This window comes from Mus caroli, unplaced genomic scaffold (genome assembly GCF_978045245.1).
Source record: "Mus caroli unplaced genomic scaffold, Mus_caroli_1 scaffold_11, whole genome shotgun sequence".
In the NCBI taxonomy this organism is placed as follows: domain Eukaryota; kingdom Metazoa; phylum Chordata; class Mammalia; order Rodentia; family Muridae; genus Mus; species Mus caroli.
The window spans coordinates 43533328-43553110 of NW_028227266.1; the positions used below are offsets into that span (position 1 = coordinate 43533328).

The 19783-nt window shown below is 50.4% G+C and overlaps 1 protein-coding gene across 1 annotated transcript in view; it reads left to right on the plus strand.

The window, feature by feature from the left end:
* Dscaml1 (DS cell adhesion molecule like 1) overlaps positions 1 to 19783 on the plus strand; it is a 323179-nt gene that overhangs the window by 219220 nt on the left and 84176 nt on the right. The window contains exons 4-5 of the mRNA XM_021171656.3: positions 12316 to 12462; positions 19187 to 19465. Coding sequence (XP_021027315.1) covers positions 12316 to 12462; positions 19187 to 19465 — 426 coding nt within the window. The remainder of the gene's footprint in view (positions 1 to 12315; positions 12463 to 19186; positions 19466 to 19783) is intronic.

The window sequence follows — 19783 nt, forward strand, 5'->3', positions numbered from 1 at the left end:
CTGTCAGCATAAGAGGACCGTGAATGTTCTGAGCAGAAGACTATGGGGTGTGGAGTGATCTGAGACCGACAGGCCATGTGGTCACCACATGAAGTGGGTGTTGGATGGAATTCCTTTCCAGCAAGCTGCAGTATCAGTATCACTGAGTGACAGTATCACTGATGGAACAATCAAAGTCTGGCCCTAGGACAAGTGCTTTAACTCAGGACCACTCTAACCTCTGACTGATACTGATACCAACACAATTAGGGATAAGGAAAACGAGTCCAAGGGGTCAGGCGCCTGTGTGAGGTCACACAAGGGAGTAAAAGTCCATTCAACTTCAGCACCAAAGCCAGACTTGCCAGAGAGCAAAGAGGCCACGATTCCTGCACTCACTCAGCCATTCATCCTTTGATCCACAAAAGCAGGATGACCACAGCTGAGGCCAGGACAGAGATGGGAGACAGCCCCGCCTGCCCTGTGAAGTCCGCAGTCATTCATCGATACACATCAGGCTTTACCGGACGCTCAGCTAGGGCTATACCGGGAACAAGGAGGCAGAGACACATGAACAGCTCTTCCTGCCCTTTAGAGACTGCCCTACCCAATGTCACTGTTCCTCTCTGCAGTGTGGAGACAGGGGAGGCTGTGAGGCTCTGAGATAGGTGGAGAAACAGATATTATAAGGACAGAGAGGTGGGAGGTCTCTCTGCCCCATAGTACCTTGGAACAACACAGGGACTGGGTTAGATAGCTTTAAATGGCTGCCGTGTTGATTTTCTCTTAGCTGCACCCCCTCTGGAGCATAGTCAAAGCAGTGTTCTCACTCCCTGTCATTGTCACCAACACACCAGAGAAAGTTAATGAAGCAGAGGCAGAAATGAGCACCCACGAGGCACAGTACTGCAGCATCCACCACCTCCTCCCGGCAACCTGCAAGGGGTGGGGTGGTTACTCCCACTCAAGAGGGGCTGAGGGTCCAGTAGAGGGTGAGAGTCCTCATGAGACTAGCCTCCAGGTCACAGGACTAAAAAGCGACAGAGCCTACTCTTTTGGCTGCTTTGTGACAATATGATCTGGTCAGAATTCTCATCCCTGACCAGGCATGATGGGGGTTCAGAAGGGTGATATGCAATACCTTGAAGAAGCCTGCATTGTATCTGGGAATCTGAGACAGTCCCAGAGGCTGTGGTCAGGAACCACTGAGGCCCATACAGGTCCCATGATATAGCCCAACAGTACAAATCAGGAACTGTCTGGAAAGGGAGAGGGGGTCCTCCCTAGCTGGACTCTGCTGTGGTACAGAACAGGGAGTTGCCCTCTGTGGGAAACCCCTCAGCTGACCTGGAAGTATTTGGTAAAATCTGGCTTAGATTTGGACAGCACCAAACTTTGAGCTTTGAGGCAAGTTGCTGTGAGATAGCTGTCCACCATAGTCTCCAGCATTTGAATACCTGGTCCTCAGTTGATGGCGCTGTTGAGGAGGCTTAGGAGGCATGGCTTTGTCAGCGAAAGTATGTCACTGGGAGTGGGCTTGAGATTTCATCCCAGGTTTCTCCTCTGCCTTCCTTCTTGTGGTTTAAGATGTGAGCTCCCAGCTTGCTACTCCAGACATTATGCTTGTCTGCTGCCACACTCCCCGTGGTGACAATGATGAGCCCATCCCTCTGGAGCAATAAGCCCAAATAAGCCCTTCCTTCTATGAGTTGCCTTGGTCATGGTGTCTTAGCACAGCAGTAAAAAACTATCTAACGCATTCTGTCTCCCATAGGCTGCATTATACTGGGACTATACCAAAGAACTGTGATGGTGGTGGTGGTGGTGGTGGTGGTGGTGGTGGTGGTGGTGGTGGTGGTGGTGATGGTGGTGGTGGTACCACACATACAATGTCTGACCCTCGTGAATAAGCTTATGCCTGGTGCTGAGTATAGGAGGGTCTCCTGGGGGAAGAGGGTGTGGACCTGGGTCTTAGACTATCAGGGTGGATACTGTGGTGAGCAGGGAGGGGGATATCCCACATAGCCCCATGCCCAAGAGGGGAGAACTGCCACCGTGGAGGACCAAAGGTGGGGCTGTCCTATTAAGGATTCTTGTCTTTATATTAACAAGCCCAGGACGCCATGGCAGTTCTGAGATATCAGATGGCCATTTTAAGAGTATCTGGCTACAGCAAAGAGAACGGATTAGATGCCACCATTAGCAAGAAGACACAAAATAGGTTCTTGGTACATGACAGCCAATAGCCTTTGCAGTGCTTACTGGGAAAGGACGGAGTATGGAACCAGGGTTGCATGAGGGTCAAGCCAAGGGTCGGAGTAGATCTTTTCTTCTCTCTTAGCCATCCAGGGTTAGCCCTTCAGAGAGGGGCCAGGGACAGAGGACAGAGTCAAGCCCTATAGGTAAGGACCTGCAGACACCTCCTCCCACAAGCCCAGGGACACTGGGCTGGCTGCCCTTGGCTATGGAGATTATGAAAGTTTGAGGCAGCTTCTCCCATTGCAACAGCAGCAGATCCCATTCTGCTCCAGGCGTCTGACACATGGGAGGCATGGAATGAGGAGCTCTGAAGCCCTGGCAGGGAGCATAGAAGTAGGGTGAAGACTCTGGGGGGTTGGAGGCTGTCGCCCCTGGCTGGGCTCTGCCATGTGCAGCGGATGAGGACGAGGAATAAAGAGGCTTATTTCAGCAGCCTGTTATTACGGCATCTTGTTTTCATAGTTTTTCAACAGACCTCTCTCCCTCCCTCTCCCCCCTCCCTGTGAGCTCTCTCTGTGTCTCTCTCTTTTTCATCTTCCTCTCTCAGCAAATCCATTTAAATGCAATTCTATTCTTAAAGCGCCCCTCTCATGCATGTCTAATGAATGTCAGGAGCCGCTATTACAATGAGGCCGAGGAGGGTCCAATCGGCGGTGTGTATACAAGTCATTTGAAAGGAAGCCTGGGAGCGCTCCAGTTTTATTACAGCATAATTAGAAATAAAATCTTGTTGCAATAGGAGACTGAGAGATGTGTGCTAATCCTGGCGCAGAGAAAGAGCTGTAGAGAACGGGATTCTGGGAAAGAGAAGAAACTAGCTGCTATATCAGCCCCTTCCAAGGTTCCAGCTTGGACTGTTCCTCTTGAGACCTGATCTTCAGCCCTTGGGCCCCCAGCTGCCTGGAGCTTTCTGCAGGGACAGTATTGAGCCCTTCTAGAACTCAGTTGCCCATGTGGCAGTCTTCCCAGGACCCCAGGGAAGTAGAGCCAACTCACCCCCACCCCACCCCTGCCACCAGTAAGTCCCAACACATCCTATATACTTAAAAGACCACCCTATAAGCTGTAAGGAGGGAACAGGGAGAGTTGATAGAGCCTGGACGTGGAGACTGAGACCCAGGTCTATAGCTGCATCCCTTCACTTCCCGGAGACAGCAAAGATCATTTGCTTAGCGTGTTGACCACCTGTTACCTTTCAGCCACTCTGTTTGACACATTCATTAGTTCATTTACTCCTAACAGGGAATGGATTCAGAGAGTTCAAGAACTTCCCACAATCTCCAGCTAGGAAGTGAAGCCTGATATGAGGCCCTGCCCTCTAACCCCTCTCACTAATGTCCTGAGTCCTCCAGTGACATCCTCTGCTCCTGGACCCAAGAGCAGTGATGAGGAGCGAGTGGAACCTGGCATGTCCCTCTGACGGTGCTGAGTAACGCCAGCACCATCACAGGGCTACTCTATGTGGAAGGTGACTCTAACCCAGCGGTTGTATAAAGATAGCCCTTGCCTTCTGCAGCCCTTGGATTGCTGACTGAGATGGAGTTCAAAGAGTTGCGCCCTCCATCTTTGCCCAGACTGTGGAGGGAAACCCACCCAGCCTCTAAGAAATTGAGGCTTAGAAGACACATTTGAGAGCAACTAGTTATCTTACCTCACTCAGCATTCAGGGAAACTGAGGCCCATGAAGTTAAGGAAGCTTGTCTGAATGCACACAGCCAACAAGAAGCCAGATTTCTCATCTCCCAGGCCAGTGCGTTCAATTCTGCCGTACCTGCCTCCACGTGTCTTAGCCCCAGAACCCTTTTCAGGAAAGTGTCCTCACATACTGGAACTCCATGCTGAAGGAGGAGGGAGATGGCTGACCCAAAGGGTGACATATTGAATGCAAGGTCAGCCAAATTCAGAATGAGGACTGCATTCAACATGGGGACAGAGCAGCTTGGAGGATAACCACGGTGACTCTCTAGTCTAAATGGAATTAGATTCAGGTTTCCTGTAGGAATCATTCTTCCAGAGACAGCCACTTGCCCCCTTAGCATAGAACGGAAGAGGATGAATAAGATTATCCCCCCACACCGGCCGCCGCCCCCCCATCCTCATCCTCCCACATCACCAGCGAATACTTGGTGCTTTATGGCACCCATTAGGTACCTGGCATCCCAGCCTGGTCTTCCACTTAGCTTGAATATGAGACTAATCTTTGGGATTCCCTGCAACAGAAAGCAGGGGTCTAGGCCTGCTGACTTCCACAGTTCCTGTGGATTTGCAGAGGAGCCTGTTCCTCTGCAAATCCCTCTCTAGCCATCACCACCAGCTACAGCTTCAGTTTCTGGCTGTGTATGTCCCATCCACTTCCCATCAGTCTCTTCTGCCATAGGTGTGTCCACTCAGGCTACTCGATCCTGTGGCACAGAGATAGGAGGCCTCTCCTGACATCTCCACTTGGGTCCAGAGTTAGAACGTGCAGTGGTAGACATGGTCTGAGCTTTGAGAGTACAGATGTAAGCCCTGCCTTTGTCTCTCAGGGCTGCTTTTCTCTCAGGGCCTAACCCCCAATGCTCACAGGAGGACTCAGACTGCCTTCTCCCACCCATCTTTTGTTCTCACCTCTAAACCCAACTCCACAGTCTGATTTAAGATCCGCACCTCTTCCCCACCTAGGAAAGAGTCTTTTAGAATTAACAGTCCAGGTGAGGACTGTGTAGGGTCTCCTCGGGCAACAAAAGCATGATGTTACAGACCAAGGACCTACTGAACTTAATCCTCGTGGTTTTAGTGTCTGAGAACCCAAGATCATGGATGCAGGTGCCTCAGGTGTCTTCCTTGCTGGGTTGGACACAAATTAAGACCTTCAGCCTGGATCCCTCTTCAAGGCAAGATGCACAGTATCCATGAGGGGTACCCAAATGGCCGCCAGGCTACAAGTCCTAAGCACAGGCCTTCCTCCAGAGCCCCAGCTATGCACCCTGTCATATATATGGGGCAAAGGATTTCTGGCTGCTCTTTCTTGCATCCCTAGAGTGTAAGCCTCTGCCTTGAGCACCAGGCTCTAGCCTCTAAGGTGCAACCAGGCTGGAAAAGGAGGAGACCATCATTCAGTAGCATTTAAACTCAGTTTCACTTTAGAAAACTGAGACCCTGTGCTCACTAACTATATCACCACCCTGTCCCCTTTCTCCAAGTCCTGGCAATAACCATTCTGCTTCCTTTCTCTATTGGGTCAGAACTCCAAAAACCTCCTCTGAGTAGACAGGCATGGAGAACGTCTGTCTTTCAGGATATGGCTTCTTTTGATTATAGCATTATGTCCTCAGAGTATATCCATGGTGAAGCATGAATCAGAATAGGGTTTCAGGGCTGCATAGTATTCCAAAGCACGTACAACATTTGCTTGGTCTATCTTCTCAACTACTAGTGACTCCTCTTGGCTGTTGTTATCAATGCTGCTATGAATACAGCATGCAGACCCTTTAAAGCCCACTTCCTGTCTCTCTACAAGTGGAATGGTAGGATGATGGGGGAATTATTTATTTTGTTTATTTCTTTTTTTTTTGACAAACTTCCATTTTGCTTATTCTTGACTTTTTGCATGCTTGAAACCATCATTTTTAAAGTGTCCTATGGTGGTTCACGTGTGTAATCCCAGCATACCAGTGGTTCACGTGTGTAATCCCAGTGGGAGGCTGAGGCAGAAGGATCCCTATGAATATGGAGTCAGCCTCGGATACACAACAAGTTTCAGGCCAACCTGGGTTTGAGATTTAGATCCTGTCTTAAATAAACAAAAGTCCAGTTGGGTGTCATAGATGAGGTAGTAAGTTAGGGCAGCTTAGGAATTCTCAGAAAGCAGGAGGGGCTTCCAGGAAGAGGAGTGTGCGTCAGCCATTGTCATCTCCTTGGAGATTAGAGGTTGTGCTCACTTGCCCTGGAAATCTCTGCCTGAGTGTCTATGCCATGGCAAGCACCACTGTCACATTGGGTAAAACAGGATCCCACTGAGGACCTATCACTAGTACATGGGGTGATCTGAATTGGGTTGAAATCGTCACTCTGGGTGTGGGTTGGGGATGGACTGGGGAGGCAAAACTGGAAGCAGGGGCTGGGTGGGGAACTGCAATGTGTACCCTACTTCTGTGGCTAGACCAGCACAGTTACTCCCTTCTGCAAACCCTCAGGCGCCATCTGCGTTGCCACCACTCTGGCACTCTCATCCTCCTGTGCCCAACCCCCAGGGTGCCTTTCAGAGGGCAGAGAACAAGAGGTTACCTCCTTGGAAGCTGACTTCTCCTGTCAAGCCCTCTGTCATAAAGTCTCCATCAGTTGAGTCTCTTGGTAAATTCTGCAGCTGCAGGACTCTCTGAGGCACTTCTCTCTGATCTTCTGGAAGAAGACGGGAAAGACACTGTCACCTAAACTTAGCACCAACACAAGGCAGGTGGGGCTTGGTGTTCTCAGGCTCCTGCTCCTTGGCCTAGCTCTGAAGCAAGGCATGAGGACCTGAGTCTGGACGTGGTGGCACACGCCTTTAATCCCAGCACTTGGGAGGCAGAGGCAGGTGGATTTCTGGGTTCGAGGCCAGCCTGGTCTACAGAGTGAGTTCAGCCCTCGGGTACAGAAACAGATAGATCCCCAGAGCTAAGAAACCTGACTGCTTAGCTAGATTTGTAGCTCCAGGTTTGCTGAGATACCCAGACTTGAGGAGACAGACAGAAAGATATTCTATATGGCTCTCTGGCCTTTACATATAGTCATATACATGTACAAAACACACACACACACACGCACACACACCCAAGACCTTGCAGCAAGATTCCAGAATCCTGAGAGCAGCCAAAAGCCAGACCCACCTGCCTCCTTCATAAGATGCAGTCTTGAAGCCTGCTGTCCCACCCCTATGTAACTGCCCCACACCCTGAGGCCATGACCTGTGTGTTCTGTCCTTTTTCACCCTTCTAAAGGAGAGCAAGATTGCCCATGCTTGGTGGGCAGTGTCCTTCCAACTGCTTCTGATCAAGTCTCCCCTGCAGCATACACCACTATCTCCCAAAAGCCTGTTTCCAGACCACCACACCCTTGAGATCCTGGAAAGTTGCCTGGGTGAGAATAGTGAATAAACATGGTGAAAGCACTCCCCTAATCCTCTCCCTCCTTGGATGAATAAGAAACAGAGACTCTGAGAGAAGACACCCTTTGCTGTGGCAGTGTCACAGAGATCCACTGCAGGCTAGGTAGCCAAGGCTGAGGTGTGGACAGAGCTGGTCCTCCCAGAGTGGGGTCTTTCCAAGCGCTCAGCTTCCCAAGGCTACTAGTGGTCCTCGTCAATTCCTGGCTGGGGATACATTGGTTAGTCCCTCCCTCCATCTCTCGAGGGTATTCTCCGCGCCTGCGCACCTAGGTCTACATCACCCTCTTATTGCCTAGTATATAACAGATGTTCAATAAATATTTAACTCTTAGGAAAGTGCAAGTTCTGTCAAGGCCACCGAAGAAGAGAATGACAACATGGGCCAGGATGTGTATAGTGAAGAAAAGGGCCCGTTAACCATAGTCACCATTTCCATGTCCGTGAGCATGGTGACAGAGGTGTCATGTGACAAGGAGAGTTCATACTTAAGCACAGTTCTCCATCCTGCTTTTCTGGCCTAAAAGTGGGTGACTCATCGTCATAAACCCACTGGGATACTACTGGCATCCACAGTGGTTGCTCAGGTGCCCAGCAACTGGGATCCTGTCAGCTTGATGCCATCAGCACCCCCGACTAAGGTAGCAACCAAAAATTGATCCACGCCCCACCCACCCCTACAGCTACCTAAGGCATTCCAAATGGCCACTCCTTTCCTGCAGAAGGACACATCTTGCTTTCAGGAGGAGGAGCCAAAGATGTAGATTATCTCAAGCCACCGCCCCTTAATGCTAGATGGCCACCAAATATCATAGGAGGCCAACATATTGTTGAGCCCTGGCCTGGCTGAGGCCTACAGCTAGCTATGTCATCCTGGGCTTAGCTCACTATTCAAGACTCTGGGTCTCCTCCGCAGGCTTTTATAGCCTCCTGTCCCCAGCAGGGACCCTCAACCCTGCTTTTGATTCTCCTCAAACATGCAAACCACTGTAGCTGAGTGCCCCTCCAAAGGGGATTAACATAATATCCCTGATTTGCCCTTCCCTCTCACACTGTGTGTGTCTCTGGGCTGCAGCCTGCCTTTGTTTCAGTAGGAGCAAAACACACTGTCTGGGGGAAAGAGAGAGAGAGAGAGAGAGAGAGAGAGAGAACACTTGCTACTGCAATTAAATATGCACGGGGGGGGTGGGAGGAGGGGAAAATGAGGACAATGAAAGATGGGAAACATCCGATGCAGCAGCTGCTGGTTGCTATAGAAACTCAGATCCCCACCAGCAGCAGCATCACCCACCCACCCTCCACTCTGGGTGCAGAATCCCAGTAGCACCGGGCTGTGTGGGTCCTGGTGTGCTAGAGGCCAGGACCATGGGATCCAGGCTGATCAGGGCTGGGGTCCCTGCTGGCTGCTAACACTGCTTTTATGTCTTTCCTGACTTCCCCCTCCACTCCTCCTCATCTTCTGACCCACAGTGACACCATACATAGCTCTGCAGCCCAGTCCCAATTACATAATGTCCAGAGGGCTTTGGAACTTGACTTTAGGATGTCACATCACAAAACTCGGGGTGAGGGGTTGGGGGGTGGGTTGGAAGGCGGGGTCTGTTTGGAGGCGGGGTCTGTTTTTCTCCTCAACAGCTGACAGTCATTGAGCCCCCTCTGTTCCCTCCTTGACTTAACCCATGATTCCTCTCTCCCTGGGCACTTAGAGGAAGAAGGCTGTAGGTGTCCATGGGAGAACTCCCAACAAGAGGCAGCTAGACCCTGGGACAGGCTGACAGTGAACCCATAAAGCCACCTGTCAGAGCGGGCACAGGGGAAGGAAACTAGCAGCGGTTCACAAGGTTAATTCGGGGCTTTAGCTGACTGATCAATCACTCTCCTGAGTCACACTGCCTAACCAAAAAAGTTAACAGTATCTTCCATGAAAGGGGTGTTGTTCTTTGCTACCTGGATCAGCAGAACGGGATCATTAAGGCTTCACACTTGGCAAAGAGAGACTGGCTGGTGCTAGCCCAGGGCACTGTGGAGAAGTGGAGGAGAGAGGGGAGGGGAAGGGAGGGAAGAGGATGGGGAGGCAGAGGAAGGAAGGGAGAAGTGATTAGGAGAATTGTAGTTAAACCAAAATTCATTCAGAAGAGCCCAGATTGATGAAGTTATTTAAAGCCATATTGAAGAGATAACTATGGAGAGCTGGTGACACGGTTACAGGAGTGAGTGTGCTTGCTGTGTAGCTTCACAACGCAAGCTCAGTCCCCACAACACACATGGTGGGAGGAGATAACGGACTCCCACAACTGTCCTCTGATACACACACACACATACATACACACCACAAATATACCACACACAAACACAACACACAACACACACACATACCACATACATTCACTACATACAGACTACATACACACACATCACACACACACATACCATACACATACATACACCACACACCACATACACACATACCACACACATACATACACCACACACCATAAACACACATATGCGCGCTCACACACACACACACATACCACACACATACATGCATACCACAAATATACCACACACAACATAGAAACCAGACACACACAAACACAACACACACCATACAACACACACACATACCACATACATTCACTACATACACAGACTACATACACACACATCACATTCACACATACCACACCATAAACACACACACACCATACACACCACACACACACACACATACACCACACACATACACCACACATACCATAAACACACATACATACAAACATACACATATCAATAAATAATTTTTCAAAAGAAGCCCAGAAAACCTTTTCAAAGATATTATCAAGAACATGAAACTTGTCCACCCTGAGTTTTGTGACCTCTGTGGAGGAAGGTGTCTTCCAGTTTCATCCTCATCTCTGGATGCTCGGAACTAGAGTGGGGAGATGCTCACTCAGGAGCATGCTTGCCCGAGTTCAATCCCCCAGAACACGACTAACAAGAGCCCTGGTGTGGGGGTACTCACTTGTAATCCCAGTTCCAGGCAGGTGCCTAGGGCTCACTAGCCAGCCAGCCTCGCCTAAGTGGGGAGTTTCAGGTCATCAAGGCACTTTCTCTCTCTCTTTTTAAAGATTTATTTATTATATGTAAGTACACTGTAGCTATCTTCAGACACACCAGAAGAAGGCGTTAGATCCCATTACAGATGATTGTGAGCCACCATGTGGTTGCTGGGATTTGAACTCAGGACCTTCGGAAGAGCAGTCAGTGCTCTTAACCACGGAGCCATCTCTCCAGCCCTCAAGGCACTTTCTCAAAAAGAGAAAACTAAAGACAAACAACAATAACAAGACATGAACAGCTGCTGAGGAACAGTACCCAACATGGTCCCCTGCTCTACGAGCAAGCGTGCCCACACACATGTGCGTGTGGACACACACACACACAAACCCGAAATGTGTGCTTGGGCCATACGTGAAGCATACCAGAACATTCCTTATAAGCCACATTTGAAGCTTGAACTGCCTAGGATGGGAGAGGGGCTGTGACTCTGCCCCAAGAAAAGGGAAGCAGACCTCTATAAGGTCCAGTTTGTCAGATGTGGGATTCCATAGAAAATTCTCCCCCTAGAGTGTGCCCTGCTGACAGGCTCACATCACTCCCCACCCTGACCCCTTCCTGGGTAAGCACAATTATCTACGTGTGACAGCAAAAACCCGAGTCGGTCCCTGTGATCTCCTCTGTACTCAGTGAGCAGAGTCCCCAGGCTGCCACCAGACATACCTCGTCCCAAGGCCACATCTTCCCTTAGGTCAGCTCTCATCAGCTCAGAGTCAGGCAAGGTTCGCTGGGACCCTACCCAGAGAAAATCATTTTGCTGTGGGCAGATGCAACAGCAGCAACCACGTGGGGGTCCTGCCACCTGTCCACTCTACTTCCCTGCCAAATCCCAGCTGGTAAGGCAGGAACGGCTGGGACAGTGGTACCAAAGTGAACCCAGAGCTGTCCAATGGCCGTTCAGGCCTGCAGGTAATGACTGTGCCTGCCTCTCTACAGCCCCAGTACTGAAAGGATTTAAGGTTTTCTTAGATTTATAAAGAGGGCTGGGATCAGAACCCCAAGTTCTGGTCCAGTGACTGCAATCCAGGCCAGTCACTTCAGTACGTGTTGGCTTCCTCCTCTAAAACAGAGCCTAGCATTCCAAGAGTCACTGAGCAATGACTGAGGAATTTCTGCAGACTCATGGGGAAGGGTGGGAAATGTGAGGGCTCCTCCACACTGCAAAAGCACTTCCTGTATGCAGACATTTGACATATCCAGCCAGTGCAGGAGTATCTGCACCTGTACATCTAAGGCTCAGGAGGCTAAGCAAAACCCAAGATAGCACAGTTAACAAGCAGAAAAACCGAGTGGTGACACCCGGTGGATTTCACTGTCTGACTCTAGCACCCGATTCCTTGTCAGGTGGCTAGCATATACTTACATTCTCAGTGCTTCGGGCCAGAGTTAGGAAGATCCTGAGTTCGAGATCAGCCTGAGCTACACAGTGACTACTCTAAAAAATTATCATCATGTTTACTTTTCATTGTGTCAGTGGGTGGCTAAAAGTCTTGTCTAGGAGCTAGAGAGATGGCTCAGTGGTTAAGAGCCCTGATTGTTCTTCCAGAGGTCCTGAGTTCAATTCCCAGCAACCACATGGTGGCTCACAACCATCTGTAATGGGATTTGATGCCCTCTTCTGGTGTGTCTCAAGACAGCTACAGTGTACTCATATAAATCAAAACAATACATAAAATAAATTAATCTTAAAAAGAAAAAGCTTGTCTATTGGTGATGGCCCACCTGTGAGGCCACTCCACCTCATCCCTGGTTTTCCAAGATAGCTCCAAGCGGGCCACCTGCCAGCCAGAGCTGTCCCAGCAGAACTAACCGGCTCTATCTGGTTGTGTCTCCAGAAAACAGGTTTTTCATCACATCACATGGTGGACTGTATATCTCGGACGTGCAGAAGGAAGATGCTCTCTCCACCTACCGCTGCATCACTCAGCACAAATACAGTGGGGAGACTCGTCAGAGCAACGGGGCTCGGCTCTCTGTGACAGGTAGGCGCTTGCCCAGGGCACTGGCCCTCCATGGATATGGGATGCCCTGTGTATCCACGCTGAGAAAGAGTAATGATCGTGGGCATTGATGCCACTGAGCGAATCTTCAGCTTGGGCCAAGTAGCCTTGATGTAAGCTTTTCTAGAGATTTCTTTTTTTCCAGGGGCCACTGTCAGACCACACCTGGCTCTCCTGATAGACTGAAAGGTTTCTGAGTATCCTCTGAGGTTCTGGTTCTCAGGCACACTTCAGTGTCCTCTCCATTCCCACAGCCACTGTTCCCACTTCCCCTTCTTGCCATCTTTGTCAGGAAACTCATTTTTAAAATCTGTAGTAAGCATGAGCCTAGATTTCAGGAGGGTTCTTCATTCCCTTGTGTCTCTAAGTGTTCCCAAAGATTTGGGGGAGTTTTGTTTGTTTATTGTTTGGGGGGAGTTTTGTGTTGGTGGTAGTGATGGTGTGTGTGTGTGTGTGTGTGTGTGTGTGTGTGTGTGTGTGTATGAGTGTACGTGTATGAGTATGTGTGGGTGAGTGTGTGAATATGTGTGTGAGTGTGTGCATGTGAGTATGTATGTGTGAGTGTGTATATGAATGTGTGAGTATATGTGATTGTCTGTATGTGTGTGTGTGAATTGTGAGTGTGTGTATGAGTGTGTCTGAGCGTGTGTAGGTGTGTGAGAGTATGTGAGTGTATGTGTGTAAGTATATGAGTGTATGCGTGTGACTCTGTGTGTGTGTTTGAGTGTGAGTACATATGAGTGTATAAGTGTGTGTGTGTGTGTGAGTGTGGATACATATGAGTGTATAAGTGTGTGTGTGTGTGTGTACATTTTTGGAGGCTTCCTCACTGCACTGGAGAGCAGGTAGACTATAATTAATGTTTCTAGGACACTCTTGTTCTGGGGTGTGGTTGTATGTCCGAGGAAAAATGGAGCATGTATCCTACCCGCTGTGCACCACATAGCTCTCCATGTGCCACATGGCCAGTGCCACAGCCCTGTGAGGTTTGTATCATGTTCTATATTCCCAAGGGGAGCCAAGGGTCCTGCCTGAGCTATCAAGCCAGGGGGGGGGGCAGCAGAGTTCACACTCCAGTCCCCCCCCACCCCCTGACAGCTGCAGTTCCGTTCTGCTGAAGCCAAGAGAGGACCTGCAGATCACCCAGATACCAACTCTAGCAAAAAGAGGGGGAAAGGCTGTTTACATATCCCTTTATAAGGCCTTCTCCACAAGCAGGTTCCAAATTTCTGACATCCATCCACAGACAGATGTTTTTATGGCACCTGTACAGTGCATTCTGGGATTACCCCACACTGTCAGCACAAGCTCTGACATGTCCTTTGTTGGAGGATTTTCTTTTAGAGCGGGCACTGACCTGTAACATGCAGTGATCCTCTCGCCTCAGCTTGCCAAGTTCTGGGATCATAAGCACACATCACCATACCACAATTCTGATGCTCTCTGCCGTGTGGGCTTTGTTGTTTGTGGGGTTTGATTTGGTTTTGCCTTTTGGTCTTCTCAGACAAAGCCTCATGTAGTTCAGACTTGCCCAGAGATACCCTCGAACTTCTGATCCTGCTGCCCCCACCTCCTGAGCACTGGGGTTTTAAGTGTGCCACCACTTCACATTTATGCTGTGTTGAGGGTCAAATCAGGACCCCATGCATGCTAGGCAAGCACATTCCCAACTCTTCATCCTCAGCCCCCAATGTTTTCTGTCATATTCCATGCTATTTTGATTTTCTTCAATGCTGGTTGCAACCCACAGAATGGATATCACAGCCTCCTGGGGGTGGGGATGGGGTGGGAGCGTTGACCAGCAGTTTGAACATCCTTGCCTTGAAGAGATGGGGAGGAATGGAAAGAGAGAACGAACTGATAGAAACTCACTTTGTGGGGGGCTAAAACCACAGGATCATGCCCCACTCCAGGCTCTGGAAAAGGACTCAGCTACTCTGTCTGTTTCTGTGATCTATAGCTTAGGGACCTCAACCCTCATCGACAGGTGACCCCCCCCCCAGGACCTGTCTCATGTGCCTAACACAGTTGAAAGAAAGATCAAGCAAACGGGAATCAAGAGTCAATAACCAGACTGCCCAGTCTGACCCTCATGTCTCTGATGTCTGGTCCTGTGGGTAGCACCCAGTGAACACCAAGCAAACATTTGTGGCATTAGGGAGCGCCATGGGAAATCACGTGTCTGGGGTGAGACAATGACACTTGGCCATAGCCCAGACCATGTGGTAGGACTTCTGAATCTGTAGCCAACTCAGAGTGTGTTTCGTTGGAATAGTTAGCTTCCAAATTACAGAGCCTTGTTTGCATGGTGCTTTGCATCTCATTTGCATGCTCCTCACACAGTGCAGGGGTGGGGGCACAGAGAGCTCCTATTGCAGTCCTGCTCTGCTCTCCCCCATCAAATCCTTCATTCTGTGCTCTGATGGCCAGACGTACAGCTTTGGGGGTGGGGATTAGGCAGGGGTCCCTCAAAAGAACAGATTCTGGAAGCTGGAGGCTGTGCCAGTTTTTCTTTCTAGGACACCATCGTGTTGGGTAAAAGGCACGGTGGGGGAAACCATGAGAGAGATGCCATGCCTCTAAGGACTCGGAGATAAAACCTCACCTAAAGGGACAGAGGTCAGATACAAAGATGTCTGGACAATTCTGGGAGAGAAGCCTGGGTCCAGACAGAGTGGCCCAGGACAGGAGAGGAGACCTAGACCCAGAGCAGAGAGACACACCAAGACAAAGGGAAGTGGGAGAAAGGAAGGAAGATGCCGGAGGGAAGGGAACAGCAAGGAGAGGAGGAGAGGCCTTGCAGTGACGCAGGGCCCTGATGTGATGTGATGTGACAAGGCAGCTTCAAGCTGCTTGTCTCTGCAAAAATACGCAAGTGATCTGAGAGGGAGGCAGGGAAAGACATCAGGGGAGCTCCAGACTGCTAGGCTCATTGCCCCTACGCACCCCTAAGCCCAGCCCGTCCCCAGGAAGCACCTACTCTGTGTCTCTAAGGCCAATGAGCGCCTGAAAGGGCTCCCCATATGTGAAGGTGAGGGGGATGAGGAGGGGACCACACCTTGGGTTGGAGATGACACAAGAAGGCCAGAGGCTCTTTGCGAGCTGGACTAGCAAGCGTCCAGTGAAGTCCAAGAGAACAGCAAATACAGTTAGCTGGGCAGTCGTTAGGAGGCCCCTGGCTATGGCATGTGGGATTCAGTAGCACCTGATGCCTGGCAGGCCTCCAGAAGCCAGCTTTGGCAGGGAGGTCTGTGTCTTTGCCCTGTTGTTCCTACACCGTCCTCCTGTCTCTGTCACATTCCCAAGGCAGGGCATAAGAGTAGGGAACTTTTTCTATTTTTCTGTTTTCTAAGTCAAACAGGGCAGTTATAGAAAGAGACTAAGTCTTCCTGAATCCTCCGTGATAACACCCCCTCCATATGACTTGGTTCTTTCTAGAGACTTCCCCAAAGCAGAGCATCAACCTCTCAGAGACTTAGTCTGGGCCTCACGGTGAGACAGAGACCAAGGGACCAGACAGGATGTGGAACTGGATTCCCATTCCCCAGCAAATGCAGGACAACCATGGAGCAGGCTCTGTGTGCCCTGGTTCCAGCCTTAGCTCAGACATCACAGGGCATCCCAGCAGCCTGACCTGGGACCCCACAACCTCAGGCAGGGCTGTTGTTCCCAGTCCAGAGCCTATACTGGCAGCACCTAGTCCCCTGGGATGTCACGTGTACACACCATAGCCCTTTACGTCTCTGCTTCCTGGTATTGAAAGAGGTTTCTTTTCCCTACCACCCACTGGAATTTAATTTCACGCCTAGGCCTCGGTGATTAATTCTCTCCCCCCTACCCTGCCCCTCCTCAGCCACCCTGGCGGCCCCTCCGCTTGTAAATTCTGCCCTGTGCCATGGAATTTGTGTATTTCGCATCAATTAAGTGTCACATTGAGTAATTCTTCTCTGGCACTGGCTCTGTTGATCCCAACCAATCAACCATTCCCACTGGGGTGGAGGAGGGGAGAGGACTGCAGATCTGAACAGGAGGGAGGGAGGATGAGCATCAGTTGGCAATCATTGGTGCATCTGCCCTTCCTGTGTCTGTGAGGCACCGTGGCACATAGCTTGCCATGCGTTGCCTAGGACGGTAACATAAGATATGGAGGTGCTGGGCGGTTAAGAGCACTGACTGCTCTTCTGAAGGTCTTGAGTTCAAATGGTGGCTCACAACCATCTATAATGAGATCTGATGCCCTCTTCTGGTGTGTCAGAAGACAGCTACAGTGTACTCAAACATAATAAAAAATAAATCTCTAAAAAAATAAAAGATATGGTGGTATCATAACCACCTCCCCTGTGCAGGGGAGACACTCAGAGCAGAGGTCATGAGACTCACCCAAAGTCTTAAGGCAGACTAGAGACCAGGTAGATGTGTCACTTGGACCTCCTGGGTCCCAGCCATAAGCAGAGACAGAGAAGCACCTCTGGAAAGTTCCTCTCTGGGAGAGACTCGTGCCCTGACTCCTCTCCAAGATACAAGAGCAAAGAGCTGAGAGCCCCCATTGATGCAGTGAGTCTGCAGCTCCCCCGTCCACTCCATTCAGCGTGTTAGATTTATTCCATCTGGGGCCCCAGCTGCTGAACCAGGACAAGGGCAAGCTGCTTTCAGAGCTCTGGTCTGCCATGTCCTCCTGAGCTGGTCCCCATACTTCTCTGGTCTCAGTAACCTGTGTTCTCTAAAGTCACAGGCAGCTATAGTTTATAAAGCTGTCAGTGTGGAGTTTATCCAGCAAACTCAGCTCGCTGGCACACCCTCATTTCTGACTGCCTGCTTATCGCCCTCCCTCCTCCCCCAGAAACAGAGGGTCCAACAGCCAGGAACCCCACTCCACAGTGGGCACAGGAGGGACCTCACAGGTCAGCATTGCCTCAAAAAGCCTAGCTGTCCTCTGGGAAGATGGATGCCTGGCCTGCGGCAGCTGCTATTAAAAAAGACAGGTAGCCACAATTGTGGCCTTGAAGGGCAAGACAGCGGGCTGAGGCCAGGGGCTGAGGGAGACCCTGTTTCCATCTATGTTCTTCGACTTTCTGAAGCTCTGCACCTGAATATATTACCTGTTCAAAAAAAACAATAACTTTACGTGTTTTCTTTCTTTAAAAGGAAAGGAATTGTTTGAAAGGGAAAAGAAAGAAGGAAACTCCGTGGGGGTCCAGAGAGAGTGGCAGCGGTGAGGGGGAGGGGTGCACATGAGAGACATGGAGGCTGGCTGGTGAACAATGAGAAAGAGTTGGTTGTGCAGAGCAAACTGGCTGGGTGTCTGGGTGACCCAGTTAGCCTTTGTGGGGACTGGGGAGGTGAGGATAGAACAAGCTACAGCCAGGGAGAGACCCTAGACAACGGTAGGAGAATCAGCATAAAAGGTGGGGTTGAGGCCAGAGCTGGTGACACATGCCTGTGAATCCCAGCACTCAAGAGGGTAAGGCAGCAGGCTAGCCAAGCATCGGGGGTTAGCCTGGGCTACTAAGCCAAGAGAAAAGAAGGGAAAAGCAAAAGAAGGGTGTGTTGGGGGAAAGCTGGGGAGACAACCCAGTTGGTAAAGTGTCTACTCATCTTACAGGGTGCCCTGGGTTTGACCTCAAAATAAAGTGGCCATGGTGGTACATGCCTGTAATCCCAGAACTCAGGAGGTAAAGGCAAGGTAATCAGAAATTCAAGATCATGGTACAGTGAGATAGCTCAGAGGGTAAAGGTGCCACCTAGCCTGACAACCCGAGTTAGATCCCTAGGACACTCACAGTGGAAGGAGAGAAACAGCTCCTGTAAGTTGATCTCTGACTTCAACACATGAGCCACAGCATATGCATATCCATGTGTTCCAAAGTGCGCGCACACACAAACACACACACACATTCACACACACACACATTCACACACACACACATGCATTCATACACACTTGCACACACACACTACAATTTTTTTAAGGTCAAGGTTATCCTTGACATACAACATTGACTAGAGACCCTGTAAAAAAAAGAAAAAAGGGAGGGGTGGTAATTGGAGAAGCACAGGTAGACCCTTGACAGCAGAGCTAGGATTCAAGGGACAGAAGGCCAGGAAGGACCTACCCATGAAGAGTCGGTCTGAGAAAACAAACAGGAGCTCCTAGAAAAGCACAGACATCCTGCTTATTGGGGCCCAGTTCTACCTCCTAGGCTCATGTCTCCCAGATGATGGCTTCTCTCTGCATTACTCCCCACACTGTTCTGAACTCTGGGATATGCACCAGTCACTCTGAGCCTGAGCAGAAGGCTGGGCAAGGGACTGAAGAGCTGGCTTAGCCACTGAGGCTACTAGTCTCATAAGTAAAACTTCAAGGAAGGGCAGGGCACCGCAACTGTTCACCCATTTGGAGGGTATCTCTAGTTTGCTTTGAGGCCCAGACAGATACCCACCACTCTCATGTCCAGGGTGAAGAGACCATCCATGTCCTCCCTTGTCATTCTTTCTGTCCTCAGTCATCCCTGGAGCCTGGTTCACAAGCATGGTTCTCAGGGCTCAGCCTAGTCTAGGCACACACATGGAGGATACAGGCACTCCTCTGGAAATGCTACCTCACTGTAAGCACGGGCAAGGGGCTTCTGTCTGGAGGCCTGATTCCCCGCACAATTCCCTTCCTCTGCCCAAGGTGGCCTCAGCTCCTGACCCTCTTTTTTTCCAGACCCTGCAGAGTCTATCCCTACCATCCTGGATGGCTTCCACTCCCAGGAAGTGTGGACTGGCCACGCAGTAGAGCTGCCCTGTGCTGCTTCCGGCTACCCCATCCCTGCCATCCGCTGGCTCAAAGATGGCAGACCCCTCCCTGCTGACAGCCGCTGGGCTAAGCGCATTACAGGGCTGACCATAAGTGACCTGCGCACTGAGGACAGCGGCACCTACATCTGTGAGGTCACCAACACCTTTGGGTCAGCAGAGGCCAACGGCATCCTCACAGTCATCGGTGAGTCGGGAGCCTCTCCCTGCATCCCTAGGAGCCTCTGGGCTCACTCATCCTCTGTGCGATGTAATACCAGGACCATGCAGGCCTTGCTGCTGCCTCCTGCTGCCCCCAAGAGGGGCTCCTAATGGCTGAGAGGGAAGGTTATGGCTTGGAGAGGCCACTGGTTTGAAACCAGCTCTGCATTTCAGTCCTGGTGCCATTGGTAGTATCTGCGACCTCCTGTCCAGTGGTCTTCTTCTCTCCAGGAATCAAGCAGGCTATGAGTGTCTTGTGGGAAGCTATGAAAGGGAGAGAGCTTCTGGGGTTGTGGGGGGTAGG